At 44.1% G+C, this 17,246-nt stretch overlaps 1 protein-coding gene across 1 annotated transcript in view; it reads right to left on the bottom strand.

Annotated features, from left to right (window-relative positions):
• ahrra (aryl-hydrocarbon receptor repressor a) overlaps positions 1-17,246 on the bottom strand; it is a 212,520-nt gene that overhangs the window by 31,024 nt on the left and 164,250 nt on the right. The window contains exon 5 of the mRNA XM_078197936.1: positions 1,680-1,769. Coding sequence (XP_078054062.1) covers positions 1,680-1,769 — 90 coding nt within the window. The remainder of the gene's footprint in view (positions 1-1,679; positions 1,770-17,246) is intronic.

The raw sequence follows: 17,246 nt of genomic DNA, 5'->3' as shown, positions 1-17,246 counted from the left end.
GTAAATAGGAGTGGCCCTCAATAGAGCTAAGATAGGAAGAACTTGCATTCACATAGTATATTTCACAATGCTCAGTTTGGATTATGTCGGGACCAGCAGGCCCCTGATTGCGTTAAAGCATTGATCCAAACAATAATAAAGGAACTGAGTCTACCCATGTGTTTTGTTTTACTCATTCGTGGGACATCGGCGTCGCTGGCTGAGCCAGCATTTTTTGCCCATCCCTAGTTGCCCGAGGGCAGCTGAGAGTCAACCACATTGCTGCGGCTCTGGAGTCACATGTAGGCCAGACCAGGTAAGGACGGCAGATTTCCTTCCCTAAAGGACATTAGTGAACCAGACACTACATCCTGCACTCTCTCCTTTCCTTCTCTATGAACGGTATGCTTTGTCTGTATAGCATGCAAGAACTAATACATGTGGCAATAATAAATCAAATCAAATCAGATGTGTTTTTCCGACAATCGACAATGGTTTCACGGTCATCATTAGATTCTTAGTTCCAGATATATTTTATTGAATTCAAATTCCACCATCTGCTATGGCGGGATTCAAACCAGGGGCCCCAGAACATTAGTTGAATTTCTGATTAATAGGCCAGCGATAATACCACCAGGCCATTGCCTTGTAAGAGTGACTGCCATTGACATCAAGGCAGGATTTGTTCAAGTGTGGCATCAAGGGGCCCGAGTAAAATTGAACTCTGTGGGTATCGGTGGGAAACTCTCCATTAGCTGGAATAATACTTGGCACAAAGGAAGATAGTGTGGCTGTTTGAGGCCAATCGCCTCTGTCCTGGACATTGCTATAGGAGTTCTTCAAGACAGTGTCCTAGGTCCAACAAATTTTGGTTGCTTCATCAATGACTTTTCATAATATCAGAGTCGGGATGTTCACTTATGGTTGCACAGTGTTCAGTTCCACATGCAGCTCCTCAGACAATGTTGCACCTTTCCTCCACCAGCCACAGAAATACACTGGCTACAAGAGCAGGTTAGAGGCTGGGAATCCTGTGGTGAGTGTCCCACCTCCTGATCCCCCAAAGCCTGTCCACCATCTACAAGACCCAAGTCAGGAGTGCAATGGAATACTCTCTGCTTGCCTGGATGAGTGCAGCTCCAACGATACTCAAGCATCTTAACAACATCCAGGATAAAGCAGCTCACTTGATTGACTCCCCATCCACCATCTTAAACCTCAACTCCCTCCACCACCACCTGAACGATACACTGCAGAAACTCATCAAGGCATCCTCAACAGTATCTGCCCAACAATTTCATATTGGCATAGCCACACTCTGTTTATTCAAACGGGATTCAGAATTGTTAATAAGTCTGGTGCACTTTTCAAACACGGACAATTCTCTTTAAAAACATACACATTTTTTGTTTCATTTTATTTTCCCATTTCCAAGCTCTGTAAGTGTCTCTTATCCCGAGGAAGTGTACACACGATGTCCTCGGGACAGCCCAAGCTCTTTTTGGGACTAATGAGAAGGCAGCAATTTTGGATGATTGTCCCTCAGGGTTTCCTCCTTTCCCTAGAGGGAGACATGTTCTATCCTCAGCCCTTGGTCACAACTCAATGAATGGAAAGGTCAGATGTTTGAGAATCAACACAAGAAGAATGCCATCACTTACAAAAATGTCATAGAATGTTTCAGAATAGTGACTCCCTACCTGATGAAATCCCAAGTAATCGATGATTGTAGGAGAGACATAAAATATCATCCCATCAGCACTCACTAGAAGCACGAACCCATCCAGTGCCTGCAGAAAGAAAAAGCAAACTAGTTTAGCATAAGTATTGTCAATGCTATGCCTTCAATGGCATAGGTCCAAAGTTCTGAAATTTTCTCCCAAAACAACTCTGCCTCTCTCTTCTTTTGTCGTTCTTTAAATCCTACCCCTTTGACCAAGGTCTCCTCCTTTGGCTTGGAATAGCATCGATCAGAGAACCAGAGCTGTAAATCAAGCAATGTTTTCCCTGGGATCAGGTGTTTCAGTATTCTAATGGATTTCTGGGCCCTTAGCCAAGCCTCATTATGTATTCATGAGGCTTGAATACATAAGCTTCATGTATTATGTATTCATAATACATAATATGAATATTATGGCAGCTAGTGGAGAACTGAAACACCTAAGCCCCAGATAAAAAAAGTGTGATTGACAGCTCTGGCTACCTCATCTCTTTTGTCAATTGCACAATGATTATTTACACAAGATTAAGAGGTTTCAAGTGCTTGTAGTTTCAAGTATTGATATGTTAAAGAGTATGGATGATTGACACTTTTATTAACCTGTAGTAAAAAAGAGTTTAAGTGGAAAGTCATCAATAAATGATTAGTTTTTTAAAGCAATCTTTTAAAACAAAAATATTGTCACCATAGGGTGCATCAGTTCTGTACAGTGTATAGTGGGTGAATGAGAATAAGCTTGACATGGGAGCATGAGGGGCATTAGTGGGTGAGTGGGGGACATAAGATGGCATGAGTTTGGCCTGCAGATGGTGTGGGGGATGGGAAGATGCGAAGAGCAAGGGCACAGGGTCTTACTTTTACCATTATGATTGTGAAGAAGTCCCACAGCAATGAGGTGGGGCTTTTAAACAGCCTTCCCTCAGCACCCATCAGCCCCTATGGCTGCCTCCAAACTATTTCCCAGGTCAGCTGGCCACATCTGCACCACCATCCACCTTCCCCTCACCACTGCCCATCCCGCGCCATCCCCCCCCCCCCCCCCCCCTTCACCGCAATGAAAATCCCACCTTTCTTGGCATTCTCTGCTTAGAATGGGAGTTCTAAGATGCTGGCACATGTTGATAAAGAATAACCTTAAGGTTTACTGGTGAGCTGGAATATTGCTGCTCTTCCCCACACCCTAAATAATAGCCTCATGACCAGTGGGCATCTTGTCAGGAGCTCAGAAAATCACAAATTGGTTGTAGGCCAATTCTGTGCTACTACAAGGTGTGCTGACACCATTACACAAACCGGAATATTCTTAATGTCAAACATTCACATCAGCTATGACTCAGTGGCAGCACTCTCAGCCTTGTGTCAGAAGGTTGCAAGTTCAAGTTCCATTTTGGAGACTTCTGGTATTGTACTCTGGGAGCTGGCTAAGGTGATGTCGCTTTGACTGAGGTGTTAAACTAAGACTCTGTCTGATCTCCCAGGTGGAGATAAAAGATCCCACAGCACTACTTGGAAGAAGAGATGCAGAGTTCTCCAGTTGCCAGGCCAACATTCATTCCTCAATCAGCATCACCAAAACAAATGAACTTTGTGATCATCCTGTTGCTGTTTGTGGGAACTGGCTGCATGTGTACAAAATGGCCCCCAAGTTGCCCCAGTGATGACACTTCATTGGTTGTAAGGTACTTTGGAATGCCCTAAGGCCATGAAAGTGCTACATAAATGCAAGTTCTTTCTTTACCACTGGATTATCAAAGTTCAGGTTCGGAGCTGGCTGGCAGTGCCTACCCTGTAGGAGTTCTGTTCTATTTCGCAGCAATCTGCATCTCAGAAACAGACTACGGATACCTGAGCACTTAAATTAATTTTTAACAGTACATCATATGCAACAATACTAAAATCACTCGTTTAGTAAATCTTTAATTCTAATGACCAGTAACATTCGCGCCACACAAATGCCAGGAAATGACCATCACCAATAAGAGACAATCTAACCGCCGCCCCTTGACATTCAATGGTGTTATCATCACTGAATCCCCCCTACAGTCAACATCGTTGGGGTTACCATTGATCAGAAACTCAACTGGACTCACCACATTAATACAATGGCTACAAAAGCAGGTCAGAGGCTAGGAATACTGCGGCAAGTAACTCACCTCCTGACTCCCCAAAGCCTGCCCATCATTTACAAGGCACAAATCAGGAATGTGATGGAATACTCCCCATTTGCCTGGATAGGCGCAGCTCCAACAAGACTCAAAGAGCTTGACTCCATCCAGGACAAAGCAGCCCGCTTGATTGGCACCACATCCACAAACATCCACTCTCTCCACCACCAATGCTCAGTATCAGCAGTGTGTACTATCTACAAGATGCACTGCAGCAATTCAACAAAGATCCTTCGACAGCACCTTCCAAACCAATGGCCACTTCCATCTAGAAGGACAAGGGCAAAAGATACATGGGAACACCACACCCTGCAAGTTCCCCTCCAAGCCACTCATCATCCTGACTTGGAAATATATTGCTGTTCCTTCGCAGTCACTGGGCCAAAATCTTGGAATTTCCTCCCGAATGGCATTGTGGGCCAACCTACAGCACATGGATTGCAGTGTTTCAAGAAGACAGCTCACCACCACCATCTCAAGGGCAACTAGGGATGGGCAATAAATGCTGGCCAGTCAGTGACAGCCATGTCCCACGAATGAATAAAAAAACATGAACATCTAAGCATGAAATAAAATCCACAGTGCTATTTCTCAGAGGCCAGGATATTTCAGTCAAGAACAAGATTAACAAAATCAAACCTAGCAGGAATTTCAAAAAATGTTTCACTCCCAGCCCAGATGTTTCACAGAAACATTAAGTCATACACAGATATTTCTATAATGTTAAATGCTGTAGGATTTATCTTATGCCAATGTCTTGGGAGGAGTCATTGCTTACCCAAACTCTGACCCCAGCCGACACCCTGATGAGAATCAGCAATAAATTTTTGCATAGTTTAATTATAAATTACTGTAGCAACTCGGCCTAAAGCCACGTTTCTACAACAGGGCGTCTAAATTTGGTGCCTGTTTTTTCACACGCTGGTATGAATCTAAATTCAAACCACATGCCTGAAAGTCATACTTTAAGGGAGGAATGAATCAGGGTTATAATTAGAGAGCGAGAAGACTGAAATTCTCACACATCTCGCTCAGATGAGCAGTGTTTAATATTTACTGATCTTACTGACAGACTTGAGAGACCTTTTAGCAGCAAGTTCGTAAAAAGTATGCTTTGTTTTAATTCCATAGACTTGTAAAGAATGTGCAGCACAGAAGGAGACCATTCAGCCCGACTGACAGGTCTATGCTACTGGTTTTACTCCACATTAAAAATAACAATTCCATTTCTACAATGTCTCATCAAAAATGAAATCCATACATTTGGGTCCACGATGAATGCAGTTTTTATATGCTCTGCTCAGCATGATGTTGGTGTATACATTTCAGTGGCACACATTTTCCTTCCATCCCTCTTCAGCGATTTTTGAAGTTTATTTATTTACTATTGTCACAAGTAGGCTTGCATTAACACTGCAATGAACTTACTGTGAAAATCCCCTAGTTGCCACACTCCGGCGCCTGTTCAGGTACACGGAGGGAGAATTTAGCATGGCCGATGCACCTAACCAGCACATCTTTCGGATTATGGGAGGAAACCGGAGCACCCAGAGGAAATCCGCGCAGACACAGGGAGAACGTGCAGATTCCACACAGACAGTGACCCAAGCCGGGAATCGAACCCGGGTCCCTGGCGCTGTGAGGCAGCAGTGCTAACCTACTGTGCCGCTGTGTCACCTATTTCTGATTTCTGTCAGCATAACTGTGGCGATTACCCCTTTAAGGACTAACCTGCAGAAATAAGGGTCACATGACCTGTGGAACCAAGCAGGATGGGGGAATCACCCTGGTCAGCACAAGCTTCTGTACTCAGTCATCTTGGGAGGTGATTGCAGCCACAAGGCTGCAAGCCTCTGTATAGTTTTAACCTGTAAACAAGTGAGCTGTGTTTTCCTTTAACTGGTGAACAAGCATCTTTTACAATAACCTTCTATTCCTTTCTCCCTCATGTGTTTAGCCAGCTTCCCCTTAAATACACCTATGTTATTTGCCTCACCTACTCCTTGTGGTAGTAAGTTCTACAATCTAACCACTCTTTGGATGTAAAAGGTGTTCTCAAATTCCCTATTCGATTTATTGGCGATAATCTTATATTTACAAGCACTATGTTTGGTTTGCCCTATCAAACCCTTTCATAATCTTAAAAGAATTCCACCATTAACATTCTCAGCCTCCACTAGAGAAACGAGCCCCAGCCTGTTAAATCGTTCTTATGATATCTCAGTATGGGTATTATCCTATTAAATGATTTTGCACGTTCTCCAGTGATTCTCTATCCTTTTGATAAGGTAGAGGCTAAAACTGTGTACGGTACTCCATGTGTGGTCTAACCGAGGTTCTATGCTGAGTTTAATATTACATAATTACAGATACATCATCACACCAAGTTTGTATTTTATTACCATGTCATACTAAAGACTGAGTAAAAACTATTATGGCCCAGACTACTTACCCCCACTGGGACCCTTGTTAGTTTTGGTTTACTAATCGCACGTCAGCTGAATTTTGACTAGACCCTCTGTTACATCCTTTTTCAGTTTATCGGAATCTGGCACCAAATATGGTTTGCAGCTTAATCCTTTTACTCTATTAGTCCACGTCTTTACATACTAGATGTCCTGAAGCAATAGTCACAATTAAAAATAAATGCAATTGCCCTGTTGTTCCTCTGAATAGAGACATACATTTCATCAAACCTTCTTTTCCCTCATTCTCCCGGCAACTTATAAAGGAAAGCTCAAGGTCTTTACAGGCCTCCACTCACACGCACCATCTTATTGAGTCATTTATGTACTGATAACAGAATAAATGAGGAAAACCCAAAATCAGGTCGTTTCTACAAACAGTAGGTTTTCTTGCCTTTTTTTCCAGGGAGGTAAGTAACATAAATTACCGGCTCCTGCATAACAGAAGCCCTCATGCAATTCTCGCCAGGAGTTGGGGTTGGGGGGGTGTGCTGGAGCCTCAGCTCACCTGTAAAGCCGGCTGCGGAGCTTTAGGGGTGTCACTGCGCAGGTATCCCGATCTCCTGAGATGTCCTGTCACTTCCCCCCCTACCCATCAACAATATTTCTCCCCTCCTCCTCTGTCGATTGCCCGCCGACTCGGACATCACCCCCCTTCCGAATGCCGCCCGGCTGATCAACGCCCCCCCAACACCGTCCTGGCTGATCGCCCCTCCCTCCCCGATCACCACCCCCGTGTGGCGAGCTGGTGGGATCGCGCCCCAGAAGTCAAACTCATTTACCATTAAGCATGTATCTAATCATCTTGACCATATTGCCCTGTTTCCTATCCCAAGACTATCTGGACCATCTTAAGTCATAATGCATTGATGGTATCAAATCAGTGGGCACAAACATCCTGGAACTCAACAGCACACTCATCTCCTACACTAGTGTCTGGAACCTCAAACTCCTCCTCTGTGTAAGATAGAAATTCACTTGCATTTTCTAATCGATAATGGGGATTCATTGCACAAGATTTATTCAAATACCAGAAATACACAATGTAGATCAGGAGGCTACTTTTGTGAACATCTCACATTTTATCCACAAGTGCTGAACCTAAACTCGCTGGACTGGATTTTGCCATGCTGACATGGGGCAAATCCAGGTTGGGTGGATGCCAAAGGAGGTGGGGGTGGTGGTGGTGGGGGGTGGGGGGAGAGGTGCTACCAGAAATTTAAAATGGTGAGCTCATTCCTGCCAGCTGCCATTTCGACCGGCGCGGGAAATGTGGAAGTTGATGACCGATAACATACATGCAAGCTGGCACCAGGACTGCCATACTGCTGCCCATCTCAATTCCGTATTTAACTGAATTTGAGACTTTCAGTGAGGTGGGTGGATTTCTGAAGCTTGTGTAAACTATGTTAATGATGTGGCGATGCTGGCATTGGACTGGGGTAAACACAGTAAGAAGTCTCACAACACCAGGTTAAAGTCCAACAGGTTTATTTATAAACCTGTTGGACTTTAACCTGGTGTTGTGAGACTTCTTACTAAACTATGTTAGGTCAGGTTAGTTGTGATCCCAGAGGGGAGTCTGGTCTGGAGCCAGGAACATTCTGACAGTTGCTAACTTCACATGTCATCATTAAATGGAGAATATAGGTTTTAAAGAAGTGAATTACGATAGGGATAAAAACAGAAAATGCTGGATAAACGTCTGGCACCATCTGTGGAGAATGAAACACAGTTAATGTTTCGAATCCATATGACCCTTCCAAAGAACTGAAGAGGGATAGAAATGTGATGCATCATATACTTGGAGAGCGAAGTGGAGCAAAATGGAAAGTCAGTGATAGGTCGGATCCAAGGAGAGATGTCATGGACTGTTAATGGTGCCATTAGGAACTGAAGAATCTTAATAAGTGGCAAAGGTCGGATAACAGAATGTGATAATAGAGAAACGGAGGTCAGTGCTCAATGGGAGCAAAACTGAACAACAAGGGACAGTGTCAAATTTGGGGATCGGAGGATTGTGTTGGGATAAATCACGTGAACTGCGTAACAAATAAAAGGTGGGAGTCAAGATGGAGGGGATGTTCACAGTCTAAAGTTGTCGAACTCAATGTTGACTCCGGATGGCTGTAACATGCCGAATTGGAGAATGAGGTGTTGTTCTTCCAGTTTGCTTTGGACATCACTGGAGCACTGCAGCAGGCCAAGGACGGGTACAAGAGCAAGATGTGGGATTGAAATGGTAAGCGACAGAAAGGTTGGGGATGGAATGGAAGTGTTCCACAAAGCGGGCAACCAGTCTACGTTTAGTCTCCCCAATGTAGAGGAGACCAGACCAGGAGCAGCAAAGACAGTAGACCAAATTGGAGGAGGTGCAAGTGAAATTGAAAGGAAGGTTTGGACCCTTGGACAATGAGGAGATATGGGGCTGATGTCGCACCTTCTGTGATTGCAAGGGGAGGTGGTGTGGGAAGGGGATGAAGGGTTGGGGGAAGTGGAAGAGCGGTCCAGGGAGTGGTCCCTGCGGAATGCCGCGGGGGAGGGGGGAGTAAGGGATGATGTGTTGGGGAATGTATTTCGTGGTAGCATCTTGCTGGAGTTGATGGAAATGGTGGAGGATGATCCTTTGACTGTGGAGGCTGTGGGGTGAAAAGTGAGAAGGAGAAGAAGCCCCTCATGATTCTGAAGGGTAGGGGTGAGACATCCTTACATGGTCAGGCCTACATGTGACTGCAGACCACAGCAACGTGGTTGACTCTTAAATGCCCTTTGAATTGGCCGATCAAGCCATTCAGTTCAAGTGTAATTAAGGATGGGCAATAAATGCTGGCCCAACCAGTGATGCCCACATCTATTGAATGAATAAAGAAAAGTGTCCTGACTAATATCACTCCGCCAACTAACTTCAGAAAAGAAAAACTAGTCATTTTCCCATTACTGTTTGTGGGAGCATACTGTGTGCAAATTGACTGCCATGCTTTCTACATTACAACACTATTACACTTCAAAAGTACTTAATTGGCTATGAAGCTCTTTTGCACTTCCTGGGGCTGTGAATGGTGCTATTGAAATGAAAAATTTTCAAATATATATTTCCAATTCTGGTTGGACATTCCAGAAAGTTATATCTGAAGGTCCCACCTAATAGCCTCCCTCCCGCAACCACACTGCTCAAACCTCTTTTTTTTCTCCAATAGGTTTTAGAATCAAGGCGTGAAAGTGTATTTGATTTGATTTGATTTGATTTATTATTGTCACATGTATTGGTATACAGTGAAAAGTATTGTTTCTTGCACACTATACAAACAAAGCATACCATTCATAGCGAAGGAAACAAGACAGTGCAGAATGTAGTGTTACAGTCATAGTTAGGGTGTAGAGAAAGATCAACTTAATGCGAGGTAGGTCCATTCAAAAGTCTGATGGCAGCAGGGAAGAAGCTGTTCTTGAGTCGGTTGGTATGTGACCTCAGACTTTCGTGTCTTTTTCCTGACAGAAGAAGGTGGAAGAGAGAATATCCGGGTGTGTGGGGTCCTTAATTATACTGGCTGCTTTTCCGAGGCAGCATGAAGTGTATTCAGAGTCAATGGATGGAAGGCTGGTTTGCGTGATGGATTGGGCTACATTCACGACCTTTAGTAGTTCCTTGCAGTCTTGGGCAGAGCAGGAGCCATACCAAGCTGTGATACAAAACCAGAAAGAATGCTTTCTATGGTGCATCTGTAAAAGTTGGTGAGAGTTGCAGCTGACATGCCAAATTTCCTTAGTCTTCTGAGAAAGTAGAGGTGTTGGTGGGCTTTCTTAACCATAGTCTCGGCATGGGGGGATCTGGACAGGTTGTTAGTGATCTGGACACCTAAAAACTTGAAGCTCTTGACGCTTTCCACTTCGTACCCGTTGATGTAGACAGGGGCATGTTTTCCACTACGCTTCCTAAAGTCGATGACAATCTCCTTCGTTTTGTTGACATTGAGGGAGAGATTAATGTTGTCACACCAGTTTACGAGATTCTTTATCGCATTCCTGTACTCTGTCTTGTCATTGTTTGAGATCCGACCCACTACGGTGGTGTTGTCAGCAAACTTGTAATGAGACAGGTAAAATTAATGATCTTCTTGTGAGGGATCCTCTTGGAATGAGTGATCACAATATGGTTGAATTTCTAATACAAATGAAGGGTGAGAAAGTAGGGTCCCAAACCAGTGTCCTCTGCTTGAACAGAGGGGAGTACAATAGGATGAGGGCAGAATTGGCTAATGTAGACTGGGAGCGCAGACTAGTTGGTAGGACAGCTGAGCAACAGTGGCGGATTTTTAAGGAGATTTTTCTCAGTTCTCAGCAAAAATATATTCCTGTGATAAAGAAGGAATGTAAGAAAAGGGATAACCAGCCGTGGATAACTAAGGAAATAAAGGAGAGTATTATATTAAAAACCGATGCATAGAGAGTGGCCAAAACTAGTGGGGAATTAGAAGATTGGGAAAGCTTTAAAAAACAACAAAGAACTACTAAGAAAGCGATAAAGAAAGGAAAGATAGATTATGAAACTAAACTAGCACAAAATATAAAAACTGATAGTAAAAGTTTTTACAAATATATAAAAAGGAAAAGAGTAGCTAAAGTAAATGTTGGTCCCTTAGAAGATGAGAAGGGGGATTTAATTATGGGAAACGAGGAAATGGCCGAGGCCTTAAATAAATTTTTTGTGTCGGTCTTCACGGTAGAGGACACAAATAGCTTACCGAAAATTGATGGTCGTGGGACTGTAGGGGGTGAGGTCCTTAAAACGATTACTATTACTAAAGAGATAGTGCTTGGTAGGCTAATGGGACTAAAGGTAGACAAGTCCCCGGGCCTGGATGGAATGCATCCCAGGGTACTGAAAGAAATGGCAGAAGTAATAGCAGTAATAGTTGGTTGTAATTTATCAAAATTCGCTGGACTCTGGGGAAGTGCCGGCTGATTGGAAAACAGCTAATGTGACGCCACTGTTTAAAAAAGGAGGTAGACAAAAGGCGGGTAACTACAGGCCGGTTAGCTTAACGTCCGTAGTTGGGAAGATGCTGGAATCCATCAATAAAGAAGAAATAGCAGGACACCTGGAAAAAAATGGTTCGATCAAGCAGACACAGCATGGATTCATGAAGGGAAAGTCGTGTTTGACGAATTTACTGGATTTTTATGAAGATGTAATGAGTGTGGTTGACAGAGGCGAACCGGTGGATGTGGTGTTTTTGGATTTCCAGAAGGCGTTCGATAAGGTGCCTCACAAAAGGTTGCTGCAGAAGATTAGGGTACACGGAGTTGGGGGTAAAGTGTTAGCGTGGATTGAGGATTGGCTATCTAACAGGAAACAGAGAGTTGGAATAAATGGGTGCTTTTCTGGTTGGGAGTTGGTGACGTGTGGCGTGCCGCAGGGATCGGTGCTGGGGCCTCAACTGTCTCCCATATACATAGACAATCTGGAGGAGGGGACTGAGTGTAGGGTAACAAAGTTTGCGGATGACACAAAGATGAGTGGGAAAGCGAATTGCATGGAGGATGCGGAAAGTCTGTAGAGAGATTTGGATAGGCTAAGTGAGTGGGCGAGGATCTGGCAGATGGAGTGTAACGTTGACAAGTGTGAGGTTATCCACTTTGGAAGGAATAATAGTAAAATGGACTATTATTTAAATGGTGAAAAATTGCAACATGCTACTGTGCAGAGGGACCTGGGGGTCCTTGTGCAAGAATCGCAGAAACTCAGTTTGGAGGTGCAGCAGGTGATCAAGAAGGCAAATGGAATGTTGGCCTTTATCGCGAGGGGGATAGAATATAAAAGCAGCGAGGTCTTGCTGCAATTGTACAAGGTACTGGTGGGGCCGCAACTAGAGTACTGTGTGCAATTTTGGTCCCCTTGTTTGCGAAAGGATATATTGGCCTTGGAGGGAGTACAGAGAAGGTTCACCAGGTTGATACCGGAGATGAGGGGGTTAGCTTATGAGGAGAGATTGAGTAGATTGGGCCTGTACTCGTTGGAGTTTAGAAGGCTCAGGGGAGATCTTATAGAGACATATAAGATAATGAAGGGGCAAGACAGGGTAGAGGCAGAGATTCTTTCCACTGAGAAAGGAAACAAGAACTAGAGGACACAGCCTCAAATTAAGGGGGAGTCAGTTTAGAACAGAGTTGAGGAGGAACTTCTTCTCTCAGAGAGTAGTGAATCTCTGGAATTCTCTGCCCATTGAAGCAGTGGAGGCTACCTCGTTAAATATGTTTAAGACACAGATAGATAGATTTCTGATCAATAAGGGAATTAAGGATTATGGGGAGCGGGCGGGTAAGTGGAACTAAACCACTATCAGATCAGCCATGATCTTATTGAATGGCGGGACGGGCTCGAGGGGCTAGATGGCCTACTCCTGCTCCTATTGCTTATGTACTTATGTACTTATAAACTTGAAAATTGAATTGGAGTGGAATTTGGCCACACAGTCATAGATGTACAAGGAGTATACTAGGGGTTGAGAACACAGCCTTGTGGGGCACCGGTGTTGAAGATAATCGTGGAGGAGGTGTTGTTGCCTATCCTTACTGATTGTGGTCTGTGAATTAGGAAGTTCAGGATTCAGTCGCAGAGGGAGGTGCCAAAGCCCAGGCCACACAAACAAAATGAAAAAATAAAGCCAACATTTTTAAAATGCCCCATTTGATTTTACCCTCAAGCTGTTTTACAGCATTGTCCAGGTGTCTGGAGGTCAATTGTAATTCCTGAAAGTTCTGGGTTAATAGAAGGCCTGGCAACATTATTTGTGAAGTGGGATGTATCTATCAGTCTCAAAAGAAGAGACGCTTAGATAATATTTGTGGTGGGGGAGGCAGTTTGCCAGAACACAGCACTCTGCCTTGTGTGTGCTCACCTTTGACCTCTTTCACTTTACAGATTCCCAGTAATTTGCAAATTCGGCCTTAATTTCAAATCTGATTCACAGGTCTCCTGTTTTCTATCTCACCTTTTCCTCGGGTTGCTAGTGTCTGGTACCTCCCACCTCCTTTATTTCTTTGCTGTCAATTTGTTGTCAACAGTTTGTTGTCAACTGTGGCCTGGTGGTAACCTCTCCCACCTCTCGAGTTGAAAGGTTTTGCTTTCAAGTTTCATTCCAGGGCTTTGGGCACATACTCTCAGCTGGTACTTTAGTGCCAGTACTCAGGGAGGGTGGTACTGCCATCTTTTGGATGAGATGTTAAAACAAGGCACCAACTATCCACTCAAGCTGACATATAATTTATCATTCAAAGAAAAGCAGGGGACCTTTCCCTGATTATTTGGTCAAAAATTATCCCTCAGCCTATCCTACTCAAAGCAGATTGTATTGTCATTTACCAGATAAATGTTTGTGGGGGTTTTTATGTGCACAAATTCCTACATTACAACTCCAATTACAGTTCAAAAACACTTTTTTGACCATATGGCACATTGGGACAGGCTACGATTATGAAAGGTGCTATGTAAATGCAAGTTCTTTGGTGTTTCGACAAGAAAAGCACCTGACCTCCTTATCAAAGGAAACACTGAATTCCTGCACCTTCAAGATTAAAAGGATTGGTACCTGTTCAGATTGCGTGGTGTCAACACGTAATAAAAGCATCTGATCAACGAATAAAAAGAAAGCTCTTTGAGAATGACGTGGAGACAGATGGGATTTCCTGCCGAAAATGTATCCTGTTTTTTTTTCTCTCTCTTTATAAGCAGGGATTTGAAGCAGCTAGCCAGAACTTCAAAGTTGTTCCATCAGGGTCAGGACATATTAAAGAAGAACTGTTCCAAACAACATTTCTCTTATTAGCCTTCCTTTGAATAAAAAAAAGGGGAAAAAAAATCATTGGCATGGCGGCCCCTGGAGAAATAGTTTCCATAGTAACTCCAGCATAATTATAATGGCCTCCAGTCATTTCCCTGCTGTGAACTACTTTGAAGTCACGCAATTTGGGCACCACATTCCCAGGGTCAATCAGCTTTTGACTTGCCTGGAACCGTTTTCACTTAGGATTCTGAACTATTGCTCCCGCTTCTTGTCCATCGATTAACTCAATTTGTTTGGGAGTTGCGAGAAAAACTTGCTTAACAAACACCACAGATTCAAAACCCAGAGCAGATGCAATTAGCCACATGTTTGCCATTTTCACGCTCGTATCGTTTTCTTTTATAAAACACGTGCTTTGTCCATTAAAGATGCCTTCAATAACTGATCCCATGGCGAACTTGAGACAGCCTGAATGATTGAAGATTCGCTTCACGCTTAACAGTCAGATGGTTGCCTGACAGTAACCCTTCCATTAGTAAATTATTACTGCCCTTTCCTCCTGCACCCCACCGTCTTCCTTTCTCCACCTCTTGCAAAGTTATTGCTTCACACAGTGTTCTGTCTTCTGGGGCAATGTTCAGGTCACTTGGCCATGGGGCCGTTTCCTCACATGGGTGTAGCCTGAGTAAGTGAGTGCTGATGTACTATTTATATACAAACATCTTCTTGATAGCCATTAGCAGCAGTGTTGTTAATCCTCCAGCTTCTCCTTGTATCTCTATGAGTTAATTTTATTTATTTATTCGTGTCACAAGTAAGTTTACATTAACACTGCAGTGAAGTTACTGTGAAAATCCCCGAATCCTTAGGTCGCTGGTTCAATTCTGGCTCGAAGGAAGCCCAATATCTACTTTTGGAGAGGCACAGTGGTTAGCACTGCTGCCTCACAACACCAGGGACCCGGGTTCGATTCCTGGCTCGGGTCGCTGTCTGTGTGGATTTTCCTCCCACTGTCTGAAAGACGTGCTGGTTAGGTGCATTGACCCGAACAGGCGCCAGAGTGTGGCGACTAGGTGAATTTCACAGTAATTTCATTGCAGTGTTAATGTAAGCTTTACTTGCGACTAATAAATAAACTTTAGTCGCCACACTCCGGTGCCTGTTCGGGTACACTGAGGGAGAATTTAGCATGGCCAATGCACCTAAACCAGCACGTCTTTCGGACTGTGGGAGGAAACCGGAGCACCCAGAGGAAACCCATGCAGACACAAGGAGAACATGCAAACTCCATACAGACAGTGACTCAGCTGGGAATCGATCCCAGGTCCCTGGCGGTGTGAGGCAGCAGTGCTAACCACTGTGCCATCGTGCCACCCAGATTAGTCTCCAAGTCATGGTTACAAAAACACGGCAGAAAAATCACAGGGGCATTAAGAAAAATTTGTGTTTATTTCATTTTTAATGAAAACTTTTGTCATTGGTTACAAAAATATTATAGATTAGAGAAAAAAGGCTGGTTGTCCAAGAGTCAACTATCCAATTAACAAGGTCCGTGGTCGCGAATTTTCACTGAATAGCAACCATATCTTCAACGCCATCTACTTCATAAATCAGATTATCCAATATTCTGTATAAAAATCAACTAATCACCCTTGTCCAGTCTCCTTAATGCCCGTCTTCCATTTGCTTTGCCTGTCTGAGTATCTACAGGCTGGAGTTATCAACCAATAGCAGGAATGTGGGACGAGCAGTTGAAGGCACATAAGGAGCCATTCAGGAATACTAGAGTTGGCAACCCTGATCAGAAGAGGGAACCTTGGCCGATTTCTCCATTCTTCCTAAAACCAGTTATAACCTTTAGCCGTTAGGCAACTCAACATCCTCAAGGAAGCAAAACCTGGAGTCTTCCAGCCTATTCAACTCAGCCTATGTAGCACACTTAGCCACTGTACGAGTGTTCTCTGCATCAACACCACCAACTCACATTGACATAGCACCTTTAAATGAGTGAAGGTCACGAGGCACTTCACAGGAGTGGAATCAGAATGAAAACAAAACTATGATCAAGGTAAAGGGGGGAGTAGACCAGGTGACCAAAATCTTACTCAGAGAGTGTGGGAGGAAGCTGGAGCACCTGGAGGAAACCCATGCAGCTATGGGGAGAACATGCAAACTCCACACAGGCAATGACCTGAGGCTTGGATTGAACCCAGGTGCCTGGCACCGAGGTAGCAGTCTTAACCGCTGTGCCACTGCGCCGCCCATTGTCACTGTGTCAGGGGATTAGCAGGGCAAATGCATATGATTAGGGGAATAGGGCGGGGATGGGCATGGGTGGGATGCCCTGTTTGAGAGTCGCTGCAGACTCGATGGGCCGAATGGCCTCTTTCTGCACCATAGGGATTTAGTGACTCAATGAATAAAAGTGACAGTGAGGTTCGAAGAGAACCTCCAAAGAGAATTTCATAGAACAGAATCATAGAATCCCTACAGCGCAGAAAGAGGCCATTCGTCCCATTGAGCCTGTACCGATGACAATCCCACCCAGGCCTTATCCCCATAACCCCATGTATTTACCCTGCTAATCCCCCTGACACTAAGGGGCAATTTAGGATGGTGAATCAACCTAACTCGCACATTTTGGTACTGTGGCGTTGTGAGGCAGCAGTGCTAATTTGAAATATCATTCTTGAACTTCAGTGGAAAGAAGATCAGGCGCTACAAAAGACTGGCTGCCGATTCTCTACACACCTGTTTTGCATCGGTGACGTATAGAAAAGGAGCATCATTCACAGTATGTGCCGAGAGTGTATGTGTGTCTGCACCAGGATTGTGTTTAATTATGCCCTTCCCCTGTTGTGCCACATTAGCTGGTAATTCCCATGTCATTTTAGAAACTCCTTTCTACAATTCCAGGGGGGGAAGCATTGGCACGGCACGGTAGCACAGAGCATCAGAGCGCAACATACATTCTGCACTCTCTCATTTCCTTCTCTATGAACGGTATGCTTTGTTTGTATAGCGTGCAAGAAACAACACTTTTCACTGTATACTAATACATGCGACAATAATAAATCAAATAAATCACTATAATTTCCCCCCACCACCCACTTCCACAGATCCTGTGTGTGTC

This window comes from Mustelus asterias, chromosome 2 (genome assembly GCF_964213995.1).
Source record: "Mustelus asterias chromosome 2, sMusAst1.hap1.1, whole genome shotgun sequence".
Classification (NCBI taxonomy): domain Eukaryota; kingdom Metazoa; phylum Chordata; class Chondrichthyes; order Carcharhiniformes; family Triakidae; genus Mustelus; species Mustelus asterias.
The sequence above is the reverse complement of the archived record's forward strand: the minus strand, read 5'-3'. Positions and strand labels throughout refer to the sequence as shown.